A 24,515-nucleotide genomic window follows, 5' to 3' on the forward strand; every position below is an offset into this window, starting at 1 on the left:
CCACGTACGAAGTTTCATGCAGTCGTAGAACGGACTGACAGCGAGATTCTGCAGATGGTTCAACCTCTCTTGAAACCTCAGGTGCACCTTAAAGCCTGGTTCACATTGATATATGTAAAATTATTAAAGCCGCATCTGCAACAAAGTTGACAAGTGTTCCCAGGCCCAATAAAAAGTCCAAAAACATCCACCCCTCCCCCGTAGGGCTAGCTGTAAACACCACACAATACCCCCTAAGACTACCCTAAAGTGACACACAACCTTGTATAGGACACTCCAGGTACGACACATATACACAGGTCTATACAGACGTCATACACGCTGTCGGACATGCTGTGTACACCGGCGGCCGCTGCTGCTGTCTCTGCCTCAGTCTCCTCACACAGAGCCGCCGCCGCGGACATCACCTCAGAGGACAGCGTCACGTGACCTCCCGGCAGGTAAGGGCGGGAAAAAGCCAAGCGGGCTGGTCCTGGGTGACGTCACTGGCACGGCTTTGTAACCATAGTAACCGGCTGTCAGGGAGACTGTAAACATGGAGTATGGCTTCAGATGAGGGGAGGATAGAGCCGTGTATACAGAGATGTGTCACTGACTCCTGCTCCTCAGGCTCTCATGATGGCGGACTCTACAGTTCCCACCTCTGATCCATTACCTGTTCAACAGAGGAACGCGGCCAGTGACCTGAGGAAAATGCGGAGGATCATCACTGAGGATTATAGCTGGTCCTTGGCCATCATCCCCCCCCTCAGCGACCTCTGTCTGCAGCAAATTGTCCGCAACTTTGATCGTAAGTCGCCATCTGTGGGTCACATGAGTTGTGGCGGCGGTCCTGTCTGTGGGTCACATGAGTTGTGGCGGCGGTCCTGTCTGTGGGTCACATGAGTTGTGGTGGCGGTCCTGTCTGTGGGTCACACGAGTTGTAGTGATGGTCCTGTCTGTGGGTCACACGAGTTGTAGTGATGGTCCTGTCTGTGGGTCACACGAGTTGTAGTGATGGTCCTGTCTGTGGGTCACATGAGTTGTAGTGATGGTCCTGTCTGTGAGTCACATGAGTTGTAGTGATGGTCCTGTCTGTGAGTCACATGAGTTGTAGTGATGGTCCTGTCTGTGGGTCACACGAGTTGTAGTGATGGTCCTGTCTGTGGGTCACACGAGTTGTAGTGATGGTCCTGTCTGTGGGTCACATGAGTTGTGGCGGCGGTCCTGTCTGTGGGTCACATGAGTTGTAGTGATGGTCCTGTCTGTGAGTCACATGAGTTGTAGTGATGGTCCTGTCTGTGAGTCACATGAGTTGTAGTGATGGTCCTGTCTGTGAGTCACATGAGTTGTGGCGGCGGTCCTGTCTGTGGGTCACACGAGTTGTGGTGGCGGTCCTGTCTGTGGGTCACACGAGTTGTAGTGATGGTCCTGTCTGTGGGTCACATGAGTTGTGGTGGCGGTCCTGTCTGTGAGTCACATGAGTTGTGGCGGCGGTCCTGTCTGTGGGTCACACGAGTTGTGGTGGCGGTCCTGTCTGTGGGTCACACGAGTTGTGGTGGCGGTCCTGTCTGTGGGTCACACGAGTTGTAGTGATGGTCCTGTCTGTGGGTCACATGAGTTGTGGTGGCGGTCCTGTCTGTGAGTCACATGAGTTGTGGTGGCGGTCCTGTCTGTGGGTCACATGAGTTGTAGTGATGGTCCTGTCTGTGGGTCACACGAGTTGTGGTGGCGGTCCTGTCTGTGGGTCACATGAGTTGTAGTGATGGTCCTGTCTGTGAGTCACATGAGTTGTAGTGATGGTCCTGTCTGTGAGTCACACGAGTTGTAGTGATGGTCCTGTCTGTGGGTCACACGAGTTGTGGCGGCGGTCCTGTCTGTGGGTCACACGAGTTGTGGTGGCGGTCCTGTCTGTGAGTCACATGAGTTGTAGTGATGGTCCTGTCTGTGGGTCACATGAGTTGTAGTGATGGTCCTGTCTGTGAGTCACATGAGTTGTGGCGGCGGTCCTGTCTGTGGGTCACATGAGCTGTGGTGGCGGTCCTGTCTGTGAGTCACATGAGTTGTAGTGATGGTCCTGTCTGTGGGTCACATGAGTTGTGGCAGCGGTCCTGTCTGTGGGTCACATGAGTTGTAGTGATGGTCCTGTCTGTGAGTCACATGAGTTGTAGTGATGGTCCTGTCTGTGAGTCACATGAGTTGTAGTGATGGTCCTGTCTGTGAGTCACATGAGTTGTAGTGATGGTCCTGTCTGTGGGTCACATGAGTTGTAGTGATGGTCCTGTCTGTGGGTCACAAGAGTTGTGGCGGCGGTCCTGTCTGTGAGTCACATGAGTTGTAGTGATGGTCCTGTCTGTGGGTCACATGAGTTGTGGTGGCGGTCCTGTCTGTGAGTCACATGAGTTGTGGTGGCGGTCCTGTCTGTGGGTCACATGAGTTGTAGTGATGGTCCTGTCTGTGGGTCACATGAGTTGTGGTTGCGGTCCTGTCTGTGGGTCACATGAGTTGTGGCGGCGGTCCTGTCTGTGAGTCACACGAGTTGTGGCGGCGGTCCTGTCTGTGGGTCACACGAGTTGTGGTGGCGGTCCTGTCTGTGGGTCACACGAGTTGTGGCGGCGGTCCTGTCTGTGGGTCACACGAGTTGTGGTGGCGGTCCTGTCTGTGAGTCACATGAGTTGTGGTGGCGGTCCTGTCTGTGAGTCACATGAGTTGTAGTGATGGTCCTGTCTGTGGGTCACACGAGTTGTGGTGGCGGTCCTGTCTGTGAGTCACACAAGTTGTGGCGGCGGTCCTGTCTGTGGGTCACACGAGTTGTGGTGGCGGTCCTGTCTGTGAGTCACACGAGTTGTGGCGGCGGTCCTGTCTGTGGGTCACATGAGTTGTGGTGGCGGTCCTGTCTGTGAGTCACATGAGTTGTAGTGATGGTCCTGTCTGTGGGTCACATGAGTTGTAGTGATGGTCCTGTCTGTGGGTCACATGAGTTGTGGTGGCGGTCCTGTCTGTGGGTCACATGAGTTGTGGTGGCGGTCCTGTCTGTGAGTCACATGAGTTGTAGTGATGGTCCTGTCTGTGGGTCACATGAGTTGTGGCGGCAGTCCTGTCTGTGAGTCACATGAGTTGTAGTGATGGTCCTGTCTGTGGGTCACATGAGTTGTGGCGGCGGTCCTGTCTGTGGGTCACACGAGTTGTGGTGGCGGTCCTGTCTGTGAGTCACATGAGTTGTAGTGATGGTCCTGTCTGTGGGTCACATGAGTTGTGGTGGCGGTCCTGTCTGTGAGTCACATGAGTTGTAGTGATGGTCCTGTCTGTGGGTCATATGAGTTGTGGCGGCGGTCCTGTCTGTGAGTCACATGAGTTGTAGTGATGGTCCTGTCTGTGGGTCACATGAGTTGTGGCGGCGGTCCTGTCTGTGGGTCACATGAGCTGTGGTGGCGGTCCTGTCTGTGGGTCACACGAGTTGTAGTGATGGTCCTGTCTGTGGGTCACATGAGTTGTAGTGATGGTCCTGTCTGTGGGTCACATGAGTTGTGGCGGCGGTCCTGTCTGTGGGTCACATGAGTTGTAGTGATGGTCCTGTCTGTGAGTCACATGAGTTGTAGTGATGGTCCTGTCTGTGAGTCACATGAGTTGTAGTGATGGTCCTGTCTGTGAGTCACATGAGTTGTGGCGGCGGTCCTGTCTGTGGGTCACACGAGTTGTGGTGGCGGTCCTGTCTGTGGGTCACACGAGTTGTAGTGATGGTCCTGTCTGTGGGTCACATGAGTTGTGGTGGCGGTCCTGTCTGTGAGTCACATGAGTTGTGGTGGCGGTCCTGTCTGTGGGTCACATGAGTTGTAGTGATGGTCCTGTCTGTGGGTCACACGAGTTGTGGTGGCGGTCCTGTCTGTGGGTCACATGAGTTGTAGTGATGGTCCTGTCTGTGAGTCACATGAGTTGTAGTGATGGTCCTGTCTGTGAGTCACATGAGTTGTAGTGATGGTCCTGTCTGTGGGTCACACGAGTTGTGGCGGCGGTCCTGTCTGTGGGTCACACGAGTTGTGGTGGCGGTCCTGTCTGTGAGTCACATGAGTTGTAGTGATGGTCCTGTCTGTGGGTCACATGAGTTGTAGTGATGGTCCTGTCTGTGAGTCACATGAGTTGTGGCGGCGGTCCTGTCTGTGGGTCACATGAGCTGTGGTGGCGGTCCTGTCTGTGAGTCACATGAGTTGTAGTGATGGTCCTGTCTGTGGGTCACATGAGTTGTGGCAGCGGTCCTGTCTGTGGGTCACATGAGTTGTAGTGATGGTCCTGTCTGTGAGTCACATGAGTTGTAGTGATGGTCCTGTCTGTGAGTCACATGAGTTGTAGTGATGGTCCTGTCTATGAGTCACATGAGTTGTAGTGATGGTCCTGTCTGTGGGTCACATGAGTTGTAGTGATGGTCCTGTCTGTGGGTCACATGAGTTGTGGCGGCGGTCCTGTCTGTGAGTCACATGAGTTGTAGTGATGGTCCTGTCTGTGGGTCACATGAGTTGTGGTGGCGGTCCTGTCTGTGAGTCACATGAGTTGTGGTGGCGGTCCTGTCTGTGGGTCACATGAGTTGTAGTGATGGTCCTGTCTGTGGGTCACATGAGTTGTGGTTGCGGTCCTGTCTGTGGGTCACATGAGTTGTGGCGGCGGTCCTGTCTGTGAGTCACACGAGTTGTGGCGGCGGTCCTGTCTGTGGGTCACACGAGTTGTGGCGGCGGTCCTGTCTGTGGGTCACACGAGTTGTGGCGGCGGTCCTGTCTGTGGGTCACACGAGTTGTGGTGGCGGTCCTGTCTGTGAGTCACATGAGTTGTGGTGGCGGTCCTGTCTGTGAGTCACACGAGTTGTAGTGATGGTCCTGTCTGTGGGTCACACGAGTTGTGGTGGCGGTCCTGTCTGTGAGTCACACGAGTTGTGGTGGCGGTCCTGTCTGTGAGTCACACGAGTTGTAGTGATGGTCCTGTCTGTGGGTCACATGAGTTGTAGTGATGGTCCTGTCTGTGGGTCACATGAGTTGTGGTGGCGGTCCTGTCTGTGGGTCACATGAGTTGTGGTGGCGGTCCTGTCTGTGAGTCACATGAGTTGTAGTGATGGTCCTGTCTGTGGGTCACATGAGTTGTGGCGGCAGTCCTGTCTGTGAGTCACATGAGTTGTAGTGATGGTCCTGTCTGTGGGTCACATGAGTTGTGGCGGCGGTCCTGTCTGTGGGTCACACGAGTTGTGGTGGCGGTCCTGTCTGTGAGTCACATGAGTTGTAGTGATGGTCCTGTCTGTGGGTCACATGAGTTGTGGTGGCGGTCCTGTCTGTGAGTCACATGAGTTGTAGTGATGGTCCTGTCTGTGGGTCATATGAGTTGTGGCGGCGGTCCTGTCTGTGAGTCACATGAGTTGTAGTGATGGTCCTGTCTGTGGGTCACATGAGTTGTGGCGGCGGTCCTGTCTGTGGGTCACACGAGTTGTGGTGGCGGTCCTGTCTGTGAGTCACATGAGTTGTGGTGGCGGTCCTGTCTGTGGGTCACATGAGTTGTAGTGATGGTCCTGTCTGTGGGTCACATGAGTTGTGGTGGCGGTCCTGTCTGTGGGTCACATGAGTTGTAGTGATGGTCCTGTCTGTGGGTCACATGAGTTGTGGCGGCGGTCCTGTCTGTGGGTCACATGAGTTGTGGTGGCGGTCCTGTCTGTGAGTCACATGACTTGTGGTGGCGGTCCTGTCTGTGGGTCACATGAGTTGTGGTGGCGGTCCTGTCTGTGGGTCACATGAGTTGTAGTGATGGTCCTGTCTGTGGGTCACATGAGTTGTGGCGGCGGTCCTGTCTGTGGGTCACACGAGTTGTGGCGGCGGTCCTGTCTGTGAGTCACATGAGTTGTAGTGATGGTCCTGTCTGTGGGTCACATGAGTTGTGGCGGCGGTCCTGTCTGTGGGTCACATGAGTTGTGGTGGCGGTCCTGTCTGTGAGTCACATGACTTGTGGTGGCGGTCCTGTCTGTGAGTCACATGAGTTGTGGCGGCGGTCCTGTCTGTGGGTCACATGAGCTGTGGTGGCGGTCCTGTCTGTGAGTCACATGAGTTGTAGTGATGGTCCTGTCTGTGGGTCACATGAGTTGTGGCAGCGGTCCTGTCTGTGGGTCACATGAGTTGTAGTGATGGTCCTGTCTGTGAATCACATGAGTTGTAGTGATGGTCCTGTCTGTGAGTCACATGAGTTGTAGTGATGGTCCTGTCTATGAGTCACATGAGTTGTAGTGATGGTCCTGTCTGTGGGCCACATGAGTTGTAGTGATGGTCCTGTCTGTGGGTCACATGAGTTGTGGCGGCGGTCCTGTCTGTGAGTCACATGAGTTGTAGTGATGGTCCTGTCTGTGGGTCACATGAGTTGTGGTGGCGGTCCTGTCTGTGAGTCACATGAGTTGTGGTGGCGGTCCTGTCTGTGGGTCACATGAGTTGTAGTGATGGTCCTGTCTGTGGGTCACATGAGTTGTGGTTGCGGTCCTGTCTGTGGGTCACATGAGTTGTGGCGGCGGTCCTGTCTGTGAGTCACATGAGTTGTGGCGGCGGTCCTGTCTGTGGGTCACACGAGTTGTGGTGGCGGTCCTGTCTGTGGGTCACACGAGTTGTGGCGGCGGTCCTGTCTGTGGGTCACACGAGTTGTGGTGGCGGTCCTGTCTGTGAGTCACATGAGTTGTGGTGGCGGTCCTGTCTGTGAGTCACATGAGTTGTAGTGATGGTCCTGTCTGTGGGTCACACGAGTTGTGGCGGCGGTCCTGTCTGTGAGTCACACGAGTTGTGGCGGCGGTCCTGTCTGTGGGTCACACGAGTTGTGGTGGCGGTCCTGTCTGTGAGTCACACGAGTTGTGGCGGCGGTCCTGTCTGTGGGTCACATGAGTTGTGGTGGCGGTCCTGTCTGTGAGTCACATGAGTTGTAGTGATGGTCCTGTCTGTGGGTCACATGAGTTGTAGTGATGGTCCTGTCTGTGGGTCACATGAGTTGTGGTGGCGGTCCTGTCTGTGGGTCACATGAGTTGTGGTGGCGGTCCTGTCTGTGAGTCACATGAGTTGTAGTGATGGTCCTGTCTGTGGGTCACATGAGTTGTGGCGGCAGTCCTGTCTGTGAGTCACATGAGTTGTAGTGATGGTCCTGTCTGTGGGTCACATGAGTTGTGGCGGCGGTCCTGTCTGTGGGTCACACGAGTTGTGGTGGCGGTCCTGTCTGTGAGTCACATGAGTTGTAGTGATGGTCCTGTCTGTGGGTCACATGAGTTGTGGTGGCGGTCCTGTCTGTGAGTCACATGAGTTGTAGTGATGGTCCTGTCTGTGGGTCATATGAGTTGTGGCGGCGGTCCTGTCTGTGAGTCACATGAGTTGTAGTGATGGTCCTGTCTGTGGGTCACATGAGTTGTGGCGGCGGTCCTGTCTGTGGGTCACACGAGTTGTGGTGGCGGTCCTGTCTGTGAGTCACATGAGTTGTGGTGGCGGTCCTGTCTGTGGGTCACATGAGTTGTAGTGATGGTCCTGTCTGTGGGTCACATGAGTTGTGGTGGCGGTCCTGTCTGTGGGTCACATGAGTTGTAGTGATGGTCCTGTCTGTGGGTCACATGAGTTGTGGCGGCGGTCCTGTCTGTGGGTCACATGAGTTGTGGTGGCGGTCCTGTCTGTGAGTCACATGACTTGTGGTGGCGGTCCTGTCTGTGGGTCACATGAGTTGTGGTGGCAGTCCTGTCTGTGGGTCACATGAGTTGTAGTGATGGTCCTGTCTGTGGGTCACATGAGTTGTGGCGGCGGTCCTGTCTGTGGGTCACACGAGTTGTGGCGGCGGTCCTGTCTGTGAGTCACATGAGTTGTAGTGATGGTCCTGTCTGTGGGTCACATGAGTTGTGGCGGCGGTCCTGTCTGTGGGTCACATGAGTTGTGGTGGCGGTCCTGTCTGTGAGTCACATGACTTGTGGTGGCGGTCCTGTCTGTGAGTCACATGAGTTGTGGCGGCGGTCCTGTCTGTGGGTCACATGAGCTGTGGTGGCGGTCCTGTCTGTGAGTCACATGAGTTGTAGTGATGGTCCTGTCTGTGGGTCACATGAGTTGTGGCAGCGGTCCTGTCTGTGGGTCACATGAGTTGTAGTGATGGTCCTGTCTGTGAGTCACATGAGTTGTAGTGATGGTCCTGTCTGTGAGTCACATGAGTTGTAGTGATGGTCCTGTCTGTGAGTCACATGAGTTGTAGTGATGGTCCTGTCTGTGGGTCACATGAGTTGTAGTGATGGTCCTGTCTGTGGGTCACATGAGTTGTGGCGGCGGTCCTGTCTGTGAGTCACATGAGTTGTAGTGATGGTCCTGTCTGTGGGTCACATGAGTTGTGGTGGCGGTCCTGTCTGTGAGTCACATGAGTTGTGGTGGCGGTCCTGTCTGTGGGTCACATGAGTTGTAGTGATGGTCCTGTCTGTGGGTCACATGAGTTGTGGTTGCGGTCCTGTCTGTGGGTCACATGAGTTGTGGTGGCGGTCCTGTCTGTGAGTCACATGAGTTGTGGCGGCGGTCCTGTCTGTGGGTCACACGAGTTGTGGTGGCGGTCCTGTCTGTGGGTCACACGAGTTGTGGCGGCGGTCCTGTCTGTGGGTCACACGAGTTGTGGTGGCGGTCCTGTCTGTGAGTCACATGAGTTGTGGTGGCGGTCCTGTCTGTGAGTCACATGAGTTGTAGTGATGGTCCTGTCTGTGGGTCACACGAGTTGTGGTGGCGGTCCTGTCTGTGAGTCACACAAGTTGTGGCGGCGGTCCTGTCTGTGGGTCACACGAGTTGTGGTGGCGGTCCTGTCTGTGAGTCACACGAGTTGTGGCGGCGGTCCTGTCTGTGGGTCACATGAGTTGTGGTGGCGGTCCTGTCTGTGAGTCACATGAGTTGTAGTGATGGTCCTGTCTGTGGGTCACATGAGTTGTAGTGATGGTCCTGTCTGTGGGTCACATGAGTTGTGGTGGCGGTCCTGTCTGTGGGTCACATGAGTTGTGGTGGCGGTCCTGTCTGTGAGTCACATGAGTTGTAGTGATGGTCCTGTCTGTGGGTCACATGAGTTGTGGCGGCAGTCCTGTCTGTGAGTCACATGAGTTGTAGTGATGGTCCTGTCTGTGGGTCACATGAGTTGTGGCGGCGGTCCTGTCTGTGGGTCACACGAGTTGTGGTGGCGGTCCTGTCTGTGAGTCACATGAGTTGTAGTGATGGTCCTGTCTGTGGGTCACACGAGTTGTGGTGGCGGTCCTGTCTGTGAGTCACATGAGTTGTAGTGATGGTCCTGTCTGTGGGTCACATGAGTTGTGGCGGCGGTCCTGTCTGTGAGTCACATGAGTTGTAGTGATGGTCCTGTCTGTGGGTCACATGAGTTGTGGCGGCGGTCCTGTCTGTGGGTCACACGAGTTGTGGTGGCGGTCCTGTCTGTGAGTCACATGAGTTGTGGTGGCGGTCCTGTCTGTGGGTCACATGAGTTGTAGTGATGGTCCTGTCTGTGGGTCACATGAGTTGTGGTGGCGGTCCTGTCTGTGGGTCACATGAGTTGTAGTGATGGTCCTGTCTGTGGGTCACATGAGTTGTGGCGGCGGTCCTGTCTGTGGGTCACATGAGTTGTGGTGGCGGTCCTGTCTGTGAGTCACATGACTTGTGGTGGCGGTCCTGTCTGTGGGTCACATGAGTTGTGGTGGCGGTCCTGTCTGTGGGTCACATGAGTTGTAGTGATGGTCCTGTCTGTGGGTCACATGAGTTGTGGCGGCGGTCCTGTCTGTGGGTCACACGAGTTGTGGCGGCGGTCCTGTCTGTGAGTCACATGAGTTGTAGTGATGGTCCTGTCTGTGGGTCACATGAGTTGTGGCGGCGGTCCTGTCTGTGGGTCACACGAGTTGTGGTGGCGGTCCTGTCTGTGAGTCACATGAGTTGTGGCGGCGGTCCTGTCTGTGGGTCACACGAGTTGTGGTGGCGGTCCTGTCTGTGAGTCACATGAGTTGTAGTGATGGTCCTGTCTGTGAGTCACATGAGTTGTAGTGATGGTCCTGTCTGTGGGTCACATGAGTTGTGGCGGCGGTCCTGTCTGTGGGTCACACGAGTTGTGGCGGCGGTCCTGTCTGTGGGTCACACGAGTTGTGGTGGCGGTCCTGTCTGTGAGTCACATGAGTTGTAGTGATGGTCCTGTCTGTGAGTCACATGAGTTGTAGTGATGGTCCTGTCTGTGGGTCACACGAGTTGTGGCGGCGGTCCTGTCTGTGGGTCACACGAGTTGTGGTGGCGGTCCTGTCTGTGGGTCACATGAGTTGTAGTGATGGTCCTGTCTGTGGGTCACATGAGTTGTGGCGGCGGTCCTGTCTGTGGGTCACACGAGTTGTGGCGGCGGTCCTGTCTGTGGGTCACACGAGTTGTGGTGGCGGTCCTGTCTGTGAGTCACATGAGTTGTAGTGATGGTCCTGTCTGTGGGTCACATGAGTTGTGGCGGCGGTCCTGTCTGTGGGTCACACGAGTTGTGGCGGCGGTCCTGTCTGTGGGTCACACGAGTTGTGGTGGCGGTCCTGTCTGTGAGTCACATGAGTTGTAGTGATGGTCCTGTCTGTGGGTCACATGAGTTGTGGTGGCGGTCCTGTCTGTGGGTCACATGAGTTGTAGTGATGGTCCTGTCTGTGGGTCACATGAGTTGTGGCGGCGGTCCTGTCTGTGGGTCACACGAGTTGTGGTGGCGGTCCTGTCTGTGAGTCACATGAGTTGTAGTGATGGTCCTGTCTGTGGGTCACATGAGTTGTGGCGGCGGTCCTGTCTGTGGGTCACACGAGTTGTGGCGGCGGTCCTGTCTGTGGGTCACATGAGTTGTGGTGGCGGTCCTGTCTGTGGGTCACATGAGTTGTAGTGATGGTCCTGTCTGTGGGTCACATGAGTTGTGGCGGCGGTCCTGTCTGTGGGTCACACGAGTTGTGGTGGCGGTCCTGTCTGTGAGTCATATGAGTTGTAGTGATGGTCCTGTCTGTGGGTCACATGAGTTGTGGCGGCGGTCCTGTCTGTGGGTCACACGAGTTGTGGTGGCGGTCCTGTCTGTGAGTCACATGAGTTGTAGTGATGGTCCTGTCTGTGGGTCACATGAGTTGTGGCGGCGGTCCTGTCTGTGGGTCACACGAGTTGTAGTGATGGTCCTGTCTGTGGGTCACATGAGTTGTGGTGGCGGTCCTGTCTGTGGGTCACATGAGTTGTGGTGGCGGTCCTGTCTGTGGGTCACATGAGTTGTAGTGATGGTCCTGTCTGTGGGTCACATGAGTTGTGGTGGCGGTCCTGTCTGTGGGTCACATGAGTTGTGGTGGCGGTCCTGTCTGTGGGTCACATGAGTTGTAGTGATGGTCCTGTCTGTGGGTCACATGAGTTGTGGCGGCGGTCCTGTCTGTGGGTCACACGAGTTGTAGTGATGGTCCTGTCTGTGGGTCACATGAGTTGTGGTGGCGGTCCTGTCTGTGGGTCACATGAGTTGTGGTGGCGGTCCTGTCTGTGGGTCACATGAGTTGTAGTGATGGTCCCGTCTGTGGGTCACATGAGTTGTGGCGGCGGTCCTGTCTGTGGGTCACACGAGTTGTGGTGGCGGTCCTGTCTGTGAGTCACATGAGTTGTAGTGATGGTCCTGTCTGTGGGTCACATGAGTTGTGGCGGCGGTCCTGTCTGTGGGTCACACGAGTTGTGGTGGCGGTCCTGTCTGTGAGTCACATGAGTTGTAGTGATGGTCCTGTCTGTGGGTCACATGAGTTGTGGCGGCGGTCCTGTCTGTGGGTCACACGAGTTGTGGTGGCGGTCCTGTCTGTGAGTCACATGAGTTGTAGTGATGGTCCTGTCTGTGGGTCACATGAGTTGTGGCGGCGGTCCTGTCTGTGGGTCACACGAGTTGTAGTGATGGTCCTGTCTGTGGGTCACATGAGTTGTGGTGGCGGTCCTGTCTGTGGGTCACATGAGTTGTGGTGGCGGTCCTGTCTGTGGATCACATGAGTTGTAGTGATGGTCCTGTCTGTGGGTCACATGAGTTGTGGTGGCGGTCCTGTCTGTGGGTCACATGAGTTGTGGTGGCGGTCCTGTCTGTGGGTCACATGAGTTGTAGTGATGGTCCTGTCTGTGGGTCACATGAGTTGTGGCGGCGGTCCTGTCTGTGGGTCACACGAGTTGTAGTGGCGGTCCTGTATGTGAGTCACATGACTTGTGGTGGCGGTCCTGTCTGTGAGTCACATGAGTTGTGGTGGCGGTCCTGTCTGTGGGTCACATGAGTTGTGGTGATGGTCCTGTCTGTGGGTCACACGAGTTGTGGTGGCGGTCCTGTCTGTGAGTCACATGACTTGTGGTGGCGGTCCTGTCTGTGAGTCACATGACTTGTGGCGGCGGTCCTGTCTGTGAGTCACATGAGTTGTGGCGGCGGTCCTGTCTGTGGGTCACATGAGTTGTGGTGGCGGTCCTGTCTGTGGGTCACACGAGTTGTGGCGGCGGTCCTGTCTGTGAGTCACATGAGTTGTGGTGGCGGTCCTGTCTGTGGGTCACATGAGTTGTAGTGATGGTCCTGTCTGTGGGTCACACGAGTTGTGGTGGCGGTCCTGTCTGTGAGTCACATGAGTTGTGGCGGCGGTCCTGTCTGTGGGTCACACGAGTTGTGGTGGCGGTCCTGTCTGTGAGTCACATGAGTTGTGGCGGCGGTCCTGTCTGTGGGTCACACGAGTTGTGGTGGCGGTCCTGTCTGTGAGTCACATGAGTTGTGGCGGCGGTCCTGTCTGTGAGTCACACGAGTTGTGGCGGCGGTCCTGTCTGTGGGTCACACAAGTTGTGGCGGCGGTCCTGTCTGTGGGTCACACGAGTTGTGGTGGCGGTCCTGTCTGTGAGTCACACGAGTTGTGGCGGCGGTCCTGTCTGTGAGTCACACGAGTTGTGGCGGCGGTCCTGTCTGTGAGTCACACGAGTTGTGGCGGCGGTCCTGTCTGTGGGTCACACGAGTTGTGGCGGCGGTCCTGTCTGTGAGTCACACGAGTTGTGGCGGCGGTCCTGTCTGTGAGTCACATGAGTTGTGGCGGCGGTCCTGTCTGTGGGTCACATGTTTGGTGGTCTGTGGGTCTCACACCTTGTGGTGTCTCTACATCTAATTAATGATACAGTACTAAAACTTGTATATACTTGAGTATAAGCCGAATTTTTCATCACACTTTTTGTGCTGAAAAAGCCCCCCTCGGCTTATACTCGAGTCAAGCAAAAAAAAAAAAAAATAAATAAATAAATATTTTTTTGGGGAGGGGGGGTCTATGACCAACCGCAATAGTAACGTATATAATATAATATAAATATAATATAAACTAGCTTTTACCCGCGACTTCGTCTGCGGTGAGTTGAGTATTGGGCGGACACAGACGTGTGAAACTGTAAAAGTGCTTTAAAAAGTTTGGTGGGCTAGCAAATGTGATTTGATGTGTTATATTGTGTATGTTGTGATACAGACAATGTGATGTGTTATACAGCCTGTGTACAGGAGTATATATGTATCAAGTACTGTATATAGCAGTGATAGGAGATACATGTAATATATAGTATATACAGCCTGTGTACAGGAGTATATATGTATCAGGTACTGTATATAGCAGTGATAGGAGATACATGTAATATATAGTATATACAGCCTGTGTACAGGAGTATATATGTATCAGGTACTGTATATAGCAGTGATAGGAGATACATGTAATATATAGTATATACAGCCTGTGTACAGGAGTATATATGTATCAGGTACTGTATATAGCAGTGATAGGAGATACATGTAATATATAGTATATACAGCCTGTGTACAGGAGTATATATGTATCAGGTACTGTATATAGCAGTGATAGGAGATACATGTAATATATAGTATATACAGCCTGTGTACAGGAGTATATATGTATCAGGTACTGTATATAGCAGTGATAGGAGATACATGTAATATACACTTACCGGCCACTTTATTAGGTACACCATGCTAGTAACGGGTTGGACCCCCTTTTGCCTTCAGAACTACCTCAATTCTTCGTGGCATAGATACAACAAGGTGCTGGAAGCATTCCTCAGAGATTTTGGTCCATATTGACATGATGGCATCACACAGTTGCCGCAGATTTGTCGGCTGCACATCCATGATGCGAATCTCCCGTTCCACCACATCCCAAAGATGCTCTATTGGATTGAGATCTGGTGACTGTGGAGGCCATTGGAGTACAGTGAACTCATTGTCATGTTCAAGAAACCAGTCTGAGATGATTCCAGCTTTATGACATGGCGCATTATCCTGCTGAAAGTAGCCATCAGATGTTGGGTACATTGTGGTCATAAAGGGATGGACATGGTCAGCAACAATACTCAGGTAGGCTTTGGCGTTGCAACGATGCTCAATTGGTACCAAGGGGCCCAAAGAGTGCCAAGAAAATATTCCCCACACCATGACACCACCACCACCAGCCTGAACCGTTGATACAAGGCAGGATGGATCCATGCTTTCATGTTGTTGACGCCAAATTCTGACCCTACCATCCGAATGTCGCAGCAGAAATCGAGACTCATCAGACCAGGCAACGTTTTTCCAATCTCCAATTGTCCAATTTCGATGAGCTTGTGCAAATTGTAGCCTCAGTTTCCTGTTCTTAGCTGAAAGGAGTGGCACCCGGTGTGGTCTTCTGCTGCTGTAGCCCATCTGCCTCAAAGTTCGACGTACTGTGCGTTCAGAGATGCTCTTCTGGCTACCTTGGTTGTAACAGGTGGCTATTTGAGTCACTGTTGCCTTTCTATCAGCTCGAACCAGTCTGGCCATTCTCCTGTGACCTCTGGCATCAACAACGCATTTCCGCCCACAGAACTGCCGCTCACTGGATGTTTTTTCTTTTTCGGACCATTCTCTGTAAACCCTAGAGATGGTTGTACGTGAAAATCCCAGTAGATCAGCAGTTTCTGAAATACTCAGACCAGCCCTTCTGGCACCAACAACCATGCCACGTTCAAAGGCACTCAAATCACCTTTCTTCCCCATACTGATGCTCGGTTTGAACTGCAGGAGATTGTCTTGACTATGTCTACATGCCTAAATGCACTGAGTTGCCGCCATGTGATTGGCTGATTAGAAATTAAGTGTTAACGAGCAGTTGGACAGGTGTACCTAATAAAGTGGCCGGTGAGTGTATAGTATATACAGTTTGTGTACAGGAGTATATATGTATCAGATACTGTATACAGCAGTGATAGGTAATATATGTAATATATAGTATATACAGCCTGTGTACAGGAGTATATATGTATCAGGTACTGTATATAGCAGTGATAGGAGATGCATGTAATTATATAGTATATACAGCCTGTGTACAGGAGTATATATGTATCAGGTACTGTATATAGCAGTGATAGGAGATACATGTAATTATATAGTATATACAGCCTGTGTACAGGAGTATATATGTATCAGGTACTGTATATAGCAGTGATAGGAGATACATGTAATATATAGTATATACAGCCTGTGTACAGGAGTATATATGTATCAGGTACTGTATATAGCAGTGATAGGAGATACATGTAATATATAGTATATACAGCCTGTGTACAGGAGTATATATGTATCAGGTACTGTATATAGCAGTGATAGGAGATACATGTAATATATAGTATATACAGTTTGTGTACAGGAGTATATATGTATCAGATACTGTATACAGCAGTGATAGGTAATATATGTAATATATAGTATATACAGCCTGTGTACAGGAGTATATATGTATCAGGTACTGTATATAGCAGTGATAGGAGATACATGTAATTATATAGTATATACAGCCTGTGTACAGGAGTATATATGTATCAGGTACTGTATATAGCAGTGATAGGAGATACATGTAATTATATAGTATATACAGCCTGTGTACAGGAGTATATATGTATCAGGTACTGTATATAGCAGTGATAGGAGATACTTGTAATTACAATGTGATGTGTTGTATTGTGTATGTATAGTGGAAAGCTATATGTAAATGTGAGTGAGTAGAGTGAGGGCTACTCCTGAGGTGACAGTAAGGAGAGTGCAGGCAGGTTGAGGCAGGAAATGCCAGGCAGTGTGTGTGAGTCTATAGCTGGGGCTAGGAGTCCTGCTTTTGTGAGTCTCCTGCTAGGAAGCCATGTTGTTTAGTGGCACCAAAATTAGCCTGTGACTCAATCCTAAGGGAAAACTATGTTTGTGGAAAATTGCACGCAAATCCGTCCAGGCGTTTTAGCGTGATTGAGGAACAAACATCCAAACTCACAAACATCCAAACACACAAACTTTCACATTTATAATATTAGTAGGATTACTGAGAAAAAAAAAGCTTTAAAAAAATATATAATAAAAAAATAAAGTAAATAAAAGTTCTAAATCCCTCCTTTCCCTAGAATACATATAAAAGTAGAAAATGACTGTGAAACACAATAGGTGTCCCTGTGTCTGACAGTGCCCGGTCTACTGAATATAGGGGATCGGCAGTGCTCCTGTTCCATCGTGAAGAGGTTAATAGGAGCACTGCAGATCCCCTATATTCAGCCAGGCTGAATTCCAAGTGAGGGGAAAAAAAAACCAGTCCTCAAGCTCAGGGAAGGGGCAGACAGACAACCAAAACACCCCCTCCCCTTCCCCAGCAACTACTGCACCCAAAAGCTCCGACCATTTTAATTTTTGAAATTTTCCAGTAGCTGCTGCATTTCCCCCCCCTCGGCTTATACTCGAGTCAATAAGTTTTCCCAGTTTTTTGTGGTAAAATTAGGGGCCTCGGCTTATATTCGGGTCGGCTTATACTCGAGTATATACAGTAATTAAAAACAATGAATTGTTTATTTTTAAACTGAAGTTGGTAACTTCTTCCTTTCTCTGACTCCTGCTAAAATTAGTCCTGACAATTCCACAGCACTGGTATGTACGACATGTCTACTGTCCATACAGAGTAGTCTTATGAATAACTTACATTCAGTTCACACACCAGTACATACACTGTCGGCAGTGATGGGGTTACCCTGCTGATATTTTGACTCCTCGCAGATAATCTTTGGACGTTATCAGCAGAGAAAATCCTTCCAGCTATTCATAATTGATTATCTCTTCAGTAATGACCCTGGGGACTGAGCTTATAATGCACACGCTATAAATGTCAGCTCTGAAGGCCCCACTTATCAGCAGGCGTAATGTGCTGCATCATCACCACTCTGCACAGTACGTGATGACAGGGGAAAATATGTGGACTATGCACATATATAGAAGTACACATGTATATACATGCAGTGCACACGTATATATACGTATACAGTACACATGAACACAATGTACATATACATACAGTATAGATATGTACATACATACATTTATAAGATAAATCCAGGGCTATAGAGTTGGATTCATCGAGTTATAGTTTGGGCCACTTTTGGGTAGAGTCCAAACCGGAAAAAAGTTATATTGTGTAATAAATTAGACATATAGTCTGTTACTTTACTTTTTTCCTGTATTAGGGAATCTTAGCTGCTTTTGTCTGTAGGTTATGTATGAAGGGGACAAAGTCATAGTCGTTCTGTAGAAAAATAGATGAGTCTGAGTTGGTGGTTTGGCCTACCAACTCCATTGCCCTGACAAAACCGGTGGACATGCTTGAGAATTCTTCGGGGTGGGGTACCTGGAAAAAGAATGATTATCATCCCAAAAATCGTAACTGTTCCTTTTATAATATGTATTTTTCTACCTATGGCTGGCAGATAATCCCATTCTGGAAAAGCTGCTTCCCAAGCACAGATCTAAGGTCCTGGAGAGACTTTCTACCTCGCTGCCCCTGCCAGTGACAGCCAACCTGATCAGCAATGAGGATTACTGGAGGCGCTGCTGCACCGAGCGATGGCCGACCTGTGACATCTCCCACTACGGCTTCAGCTGGAAGAGGCTGTTCTTTGAGAGACACCTGGAGAACCTGATTGAGCATTTTATCCCTGACCTGACAGATGCAGGACTCATCTGTAACACTGCAGAACTCAGCAAGAACTACATAAAAAGACTGGAGATCCAACAGCTGCTTCCACCCGTGAGAGTGGAGATGATGAAGGAGGACGAGGCTGATGACATCTCTGACTCGGGCAGTGACGCTGCTGGGGACTTACCGTCCATGGACCACTTCGATCTGAACCTTATTGCCGATTCTTTGTGTGACTTGGAGGAGGTGCACCTTGTGTACGGGGTCAAAGGTTGTGGTATGAACTTTGAGTGGAACCTTTTTCGGTTCACCGATCGGGATTGCACATTGCTGGCCAATGCTCTCAAGACATTCAAGAAGCTAAAGGTAATAGCTGGTACCATGTCCAATAATTGTACCAGAACCATTATTATTATATAACCGTGGAGTTATTTACTCCTAATAGTTTGTTACAATGTGTGTACTCAAGTGGTAGGCCACGGTGTGAATCTGGACCATGTGGACCTGCTATAATATGTGCATTAGAGGAGGGGGGTGTCTATATGCTGGCAAATCCGTCGTTATAAGCAGAATTACCTCCAGGCCCAACAGGCATGGATTTCATCTGAGGTTTTTATTTTCTTGCTTTGGGTTACTTCATCCAACCACTGTTTTTGGACCTTTTTATTTTGCTGGAAGGTATGAACGGGTTTAATATTTTGATCTGGGGGTCTGAGTTTATGTTAGGGGTCATTTTGGGATCTGAAAAAGTTCAAATTGTAGAGACTGAATTAATTTTAGGGGCTCATTTGAAGTAGGTTTAGTCTGATTAATCTTAGGGTCTCATATGGGGTCAGATTTAGGTTCTAAATCATTTTGGGGGTTGGAATTTATTTTAGGGGTTTCTTCTGGCTTGGGGGGGACTACATTTAGAGGTTTGGTCTGAGGTATGAATTAATTGTAGTGGTCTGGTCCAGTTTTAAGTCTGAATGGGTTTAGATAATTGGTTTGGGGTCTGAATAAATTTTAGGCATCAGGCCTATGGTTTCAGTAATTTTAGGGGCCTGACCAAGGGTCTGGATAATTTTAGGGAACAAGTCTAGTATCTTGTTAAATTTAGGGGCTGATCTAGGGTCTGAATTAATTTTAAAGGTCTGGTCTGAATAAGTTTGAGGGTCCGGGGTCTTAATTCATTTCTGTCTGTGGTCTGGTTTCCCACTAATAGGTATTAAAAAATTTTGATGTATCGTAAATAGATCTATAAAGTTTTTTACTATTACCAAGTCAACATGTTCACCTAACCACAAAGTCGGATAAATGGGTCTTTGCTATAACTAGTTGAGTACCCTTGGTCTAGACCAATAACAAACCCTGATCTGTGAGTAATTCCGTCTCCTCCATGTTCATGATTCTTATGGTTCCCTTGATCCATATTGGTCATCTTCGTTTCCTCCATTCTTGACTTCACCAATGAGTTGGTCATCTCATAAGATGCCCTGAAGAAAATAATGGATCTTGAATGCCTCGATATATATGTGTAATATGGGTAGGGGATTTTGTGTCTCACAATGGTAGGCTGTCAGGTTATATAGAAGATACTGCTGTACACTTTCCATGCATTTATGCCTGAGATCTTTTTTGCCTGTCTTTGAAGGTCTTCAGGCTCCACAGGAGTAAGGTTGATGATGATAAGGTTCGTGTTCTGATCAGAAGTTTACTCGACCACCCCTGCCTTGTCCACCTCGACCTCTCACACAATCAGATCTCCGATAGAGGTGTCCGAGCGATTGCAAAGTTGCTCAACCAAAGCCAACTCAGGATCTTGAACTTGTGCAATAACAACATCTGTCCACATGGCGCACAGGCTATCGCTCATGCCCTGAGCAAAAACAACACCCTCCAGATTGTGAACCTTCGTCTGAACCACATTGGAGATGAGGGTGGGCAGGCTCTGTGCAATGCTCTGCTTCAGAACACCAGCTTGGAGCGTCTTCACATAGGGAGCAATGAGCTGTCTGAACCTACCGCAAGCTTCCTTGCACAAGTCCTTTCTCAAAATACATCTTTAAAGAACATCAACATCTCCTGCAACCGGATCGGTGTGGTATGCAATCAGTGGACCTTATATATTTGATATTGAAGTTTTATAGAGATTTTTTTCAATCTAATATCTTCCTTTTGCCTGGTCATGTCTTGTTACTTATCGTATGACCTGGCTCTTCCTGGGACGCGAGTGCTAATTTGTCTCTCTTGCTCACAGGATGGCGGAAAGCAGCTTCTGGAAGGAATGACTGAGAACAAGACAATGTTGGAGTTTGATCTTCGCCTGACAGACGTGGGGCAGGAGAATGAATTCTACATAAATCAGGTTCTACGTCGTAACCACGAGCGCACCCGGGCTCAGGCCCAGCAGAAGCAGGTGTACACATCAGGGCTGGATTGGTAAGCTGTAGATGACCGTGGATCCTGACCGCTATCTCCACCCAATCTTGGTGTCTGTTTAATAAACACTATATTCCTAGATTGGTGACTTGGCCATGTGATCCACTCATAAGACATAAGAGATGATGGGGGCACTGGGGCAAATACTGGGGCCACAACAACATGTAGATGGAAATGATGCATCACAGGACAGAAGATAAAAAGTAAAGGAAATATGTCACCAGAAAAAAAATACATTTAAAAAAAAAATATTAATGAGTATTATTGTTTGTTAATTGCTTAATTTGAGGGATTTTTATTGTTTTTCACATGTACTGAAATGTTGAAAATGATTAAATAATTTTTAATATTTTCCACTGTTGGCCACTTGAGTGGATCTTTGATGACATAATTTATATTTTCTTATTTTATCCTTTCCTGTCCTCATTGTTCCTGGTCTCAGGCTGGTAGGGGTGGGGTGGGAATATCTGTAAAATGTTGTATGACGACTGGAGGATCCCTTTAAGCTTTGTTTTGCCGTTGTATAACATTCCTTAGAAACACCTCTGAAAATATTTAACGCCATTCACACCGGCAGATCCGATAACTATTGAAGAAATTAGACGCCGACATGAAATTGTCTGTGATCTGTCTGTGACTTTATTACACAGATGTCATTTACAATCTTCAATATTGCAGCCAAAAGGCAACATTGTGGTAAAAGCTATATACATATATATACCTCATAATATCATCAGATACGTAACAAAAGACATAAAAAATCTTCACAAAACAGATTGTAAAAGTGGATGTGCAGTGCAGATACTGGAGTGGTGACCCTGGCGGGGCTTGCAGCCGCGTTGAGGGTCACGTGATACTGAGAGGTAGGGGATGGGGGTGATTGAGAATGAGATTATTGCCATAAAGGCCAGGGATGCCATCACGCCATATGGTTCTGGCGTATGTTGGCGAGTCAACGTGGAAACATTTCTGGTCTGACTGTGACGTAAAGTGTCATCAATACACAGAATGTCTGACGCTGCTTCATCCTCACTAAGTATTTCTGATGGGAGCATCGAAGGACGACCTGAAACTCACAGCTGAAGCCTATGGAATGGTGTGTAATATGATTGTACCCGGTAATGTCTGCCCAGCCAGAAGAAAGGAAAATGGTGACATATGTGGTATTGAAAACTGGGACATTGTCTCGCTGCGATCGTGGCTGGTCAGTACTCACTTCACACCACACTCCTTTATCTAGTAGTTCTCACCTCCTGTACATCTCCTGCTCCCTATAGAGGTTTCTATAGTAAATCTTCACCTGTAGTATCTCCTGACTCTCCCATTACATCTGATCTCCACATACTAACTATTCCTGTAATACCTGCTGTACCCTGTGTACCCCAAGATCCTACGTACTTATAATCTGCCTGTATTCATTGTATTATCTTAAACCTACACCTGCAGTAGTTTCTGCTTCTTACTGTATGCACCTGTAGTTTTTCCTGTCTTTCTATCAGACCTGTAGCAGTTCCTGCGCCTCCATGTTTGCCTGCAGTAGCTCCTGTCGGTCTAAGCCGCCTGTAGTAGCTCAGTGTATATCCACAGTAGTTTCTGCCTCTTACTATCCCCTTATTAGCATTTGCCTTATAGTGTCCACTTATAGAAACTCATCTCTCTATATGTCCATCTGTAGTAGCTCCTGTGTCTCTCTTTTGGCTATAATAGCTCCTGCTTCTCTGTCATTACCTGTAATAGTTCCTATATGTCTTTGACACTGTAGTAGGTCCTGTGTTTCTCTTTTGGTCTTTAGTAGCCTCTGCCTGTAGTAACTTCTGCCTCTCTATGATTGCCTGTAGTATCTCTTACCTGTCTATGACACTGTAGTAGCTATTGCCTTCCTGTATCAGCTTGTGCCTCTTAGTATACACCAGCAGTAGTTTCTGCCTCTTACTATCCACCTGTGTAAGCTTCTGATTCTCACTATCTGCCTGTAGTTCATCCAGCCTCTCTACGATCCACTCTAGTAGCTTCTACCTACCAATGGCACCTATAGTATCTTCTGCATCTATATCTCCGCCTGTAGTAGCTCCTGTCTCTATATCTCCGCCTGTAGTAGCTCCTGCCTCTATATTTCCGCCTGTAGTAGTTCCTGCCTCTATATATCTGCCTGTAGTAGCTCGTGTCTCTATATATCCACCTTGTAGTAGCTCCTGCCTCTATATCGCTGCCAATAGTAGCTCCTGCCTCTATATCTCCATCTGTAGTAGCTCCTGCGTCTATATCTCTGCCTGTAGTAGCTCCTGCCTCTATATCTCCGCCTGTAGTAGCTCCTGTCTCTATATCTCTGCCTGTAATAGCTCCTGTCTCTATATTGCCGCCTGTAGTAGCTCCTGCCTCTATATCTCCACCTGTAGTAGCTCCTGTCTTTATATATTTGCCTGTATTAGCTCCTGCCTCTATAGCTCCACCTGTAGTAGTTCCGGCTTCTATATCTCTGCCTGTATTAGCTCCTGCCTCTACATCTCTGCCTGTAGTAGCTCCGGCCTCTATATCTCCGCCTTGTAGTAGCTCCTGCCTCTATATTTCCGCCTGTAGTAGCTCCTGTCTTTATATATCCGCCTGTAGTAGCTCCTGCCTCTATATCTCTGCCTGTAGTAGCTCCTGCCTCTATAGCTCCACCTGTAGTAGTTCCGGCCTCTATATCTCTGCCTGTATTAGCTCCTGCCTCTACATCTCTGCCTGTAGTAGCTCCGGCCTCTATACCTCCGCCTGTATTAGCTCCTGACTCTATACCTCCGCCTGTAGTAGCTCCGGTCTCTATATCTCCGCCTGTAGTAGCTCCTGTCTCTATATCTCCTCCTGTAGTAGCTCCTGTCTCTATATCTCCGCCTGTAGTAGCTCCTGTCTCTATATCTCTGCCTGTAATAGCTCCTGTTTCTATATTGCCGCCTGTAGTAGCTCCTGCCTCTATATCTCCACCTGTAGTAGCTCCTGTCTTTATATCTTTGCCTGTATTAGCTCCTGCCTCTATATCTCCGCCTTGTAGTAGCTTCTGCCTCTATATCTCTGCCTGTAGTAGCTCCTGTCTTTATATATCCGCCTGTAGTAGCTCCTGCCTGTAGTAGCTCCTGCCTCTATAGCTCCACCTGTAGTAGTTCCGGCCTCTATATCTCTGCCTGTATTAGCTCCTGCCTCTACATTTCTGCCTGTAGTAGCTCCGGCCTCTATATCTCCGCCTGTAGTAGCTCCTGCCTCTATATCTCCGCCTGTAGTAGCTCCTGTCTCTATATCTCCGCCTGTAGTAGCTCCTGTCTCTATATCTCCGCCTGTATTAGCTCCTGACTCTATACCTCTGCCTGTACCATAGTAGCTCCTGTCTCTCTATCTCCACCTGTAGTAGCTCCAGTCTCTATATCTCCGCCTGTAGTAGCTCCTGTCTCTATATCTCCGCCTGTAGTAGCTCCTGTCTCTATATCTCCGCCTGTATTAGCTCCTGACTCTATACCTCCGCCTGTACCGTAGTAGCTCCTGTCTCTATATCTCCGCCTGTAGTAGCTCCAGTCTCTATATCTCCGCCTGTAGTAGCTCCTGTCTCTATATCTCCGCCTGTAGTAGCTCCTGTCTCTATATCTCCGCCTGTAGTAGCTCCTATTTCTGTACATCTGTCTCTCTGTGCTTCCTGTAGTAGCCTCTGCCACCTAAAGTCCACCTGTGGTCAGTATCTCCATATTGCAAACCTATCACATATGAATGACTTCTGCTGGATTTGCTGCTACAACTTGAATCACCTCAAGTCCTAAGTTCCTGTTCTCTTTCCCCTGCAGTTCAAGGCTTTGTTCACATTTGCACTTAGGCTTCTGTTGTTTTGCTGTGTTGTAGGAAAAAACAAATAACGTATGTTTAAAATGACGGACACCAATGGAGCCATAAAGATCCCTTTGTCTATAATTGATTCCTATGGGTTTCCATTTTGTTAGATGAAAAATGTCCTGGATGCAGAACCTTTTCATTCACATTTTTTAATGGACTCTTCAACCAGGGCTCTGACACAGATGTGAACATACTCTTAATATGTATAAAGATTTTCTGTGTTAGTATATTGTCTGAGATACAACCTTTCCTAGACATCAGCAGGATATAATAGGATTATAACTTCTTGTGCCTT

At 49.5% G+C, this 24,515-nt stretch overlaps 1 protein-coding gene across 1 annotated transcript; it reads left to right on the plus strand.

Annotated features, from left to right (window-relative positions):
* Positions 1–615: 615 nt before the first annotated feature.
* On the plus strand, positions 616–20,514 carry DRC5 (dynein regulatory complex subunit 5). Its single transcript, XM_075266523.1, has 4 exons — positions 616–790; positions 17,739–18,313; positions 19,581–20,030; positions 20,187–20,514. The coding sequence occupies exons 1-4, from the start codon at positions 616–618 to the stop codon at positions 20,370–20,372; spliced, it is 1,386 nt and encodes a 461-aa protein (XP_075122624.1). The 3' UTR covers positions 20,373–20,514.
* The last annotated feature ends 4,001 nt before the right edge of the window (positions 20,515–24,515 follow it).

This window comes from Leptodactylus fuscus, chromosome 3, assembly GCF_031893055.1.
Source record: "Leptodactylus fuscus isolate aLepFus1 chromosome 3, aLepFus1.hap2, whole genome shotgun sequence".
Taxonomy (NCBI): domain Eukaryota; kingdom Metazoa; phylum Chordata; class Amphibia; order Anura; family Leptodactylidae; genus Leptodactylus; species Leptodactylus fuscus.

Coding starts and splice junctions, on each gene's coding strand:
- DRC5 (XM_075266523.1), top strand. CDS start 616: ATGATGGCGGACTCTACAGTTCCCACCTCTGATCCATTACCTGTTCAA. Junction 791..17,738: donor AATTGTCCGCAACTTTGATC/GTAAGTCGCCAT, acceptor TATGGCTGGCAG/ATAATCCCATTCTGGAAAAG. Junction 18,314..19,580: donor AGACATTCAAGAAGCTAAAG/GTAATAGCTGGT, acceptor CTGTCTTTGAAG/GTCTTCAGGCTCCACAGGAG.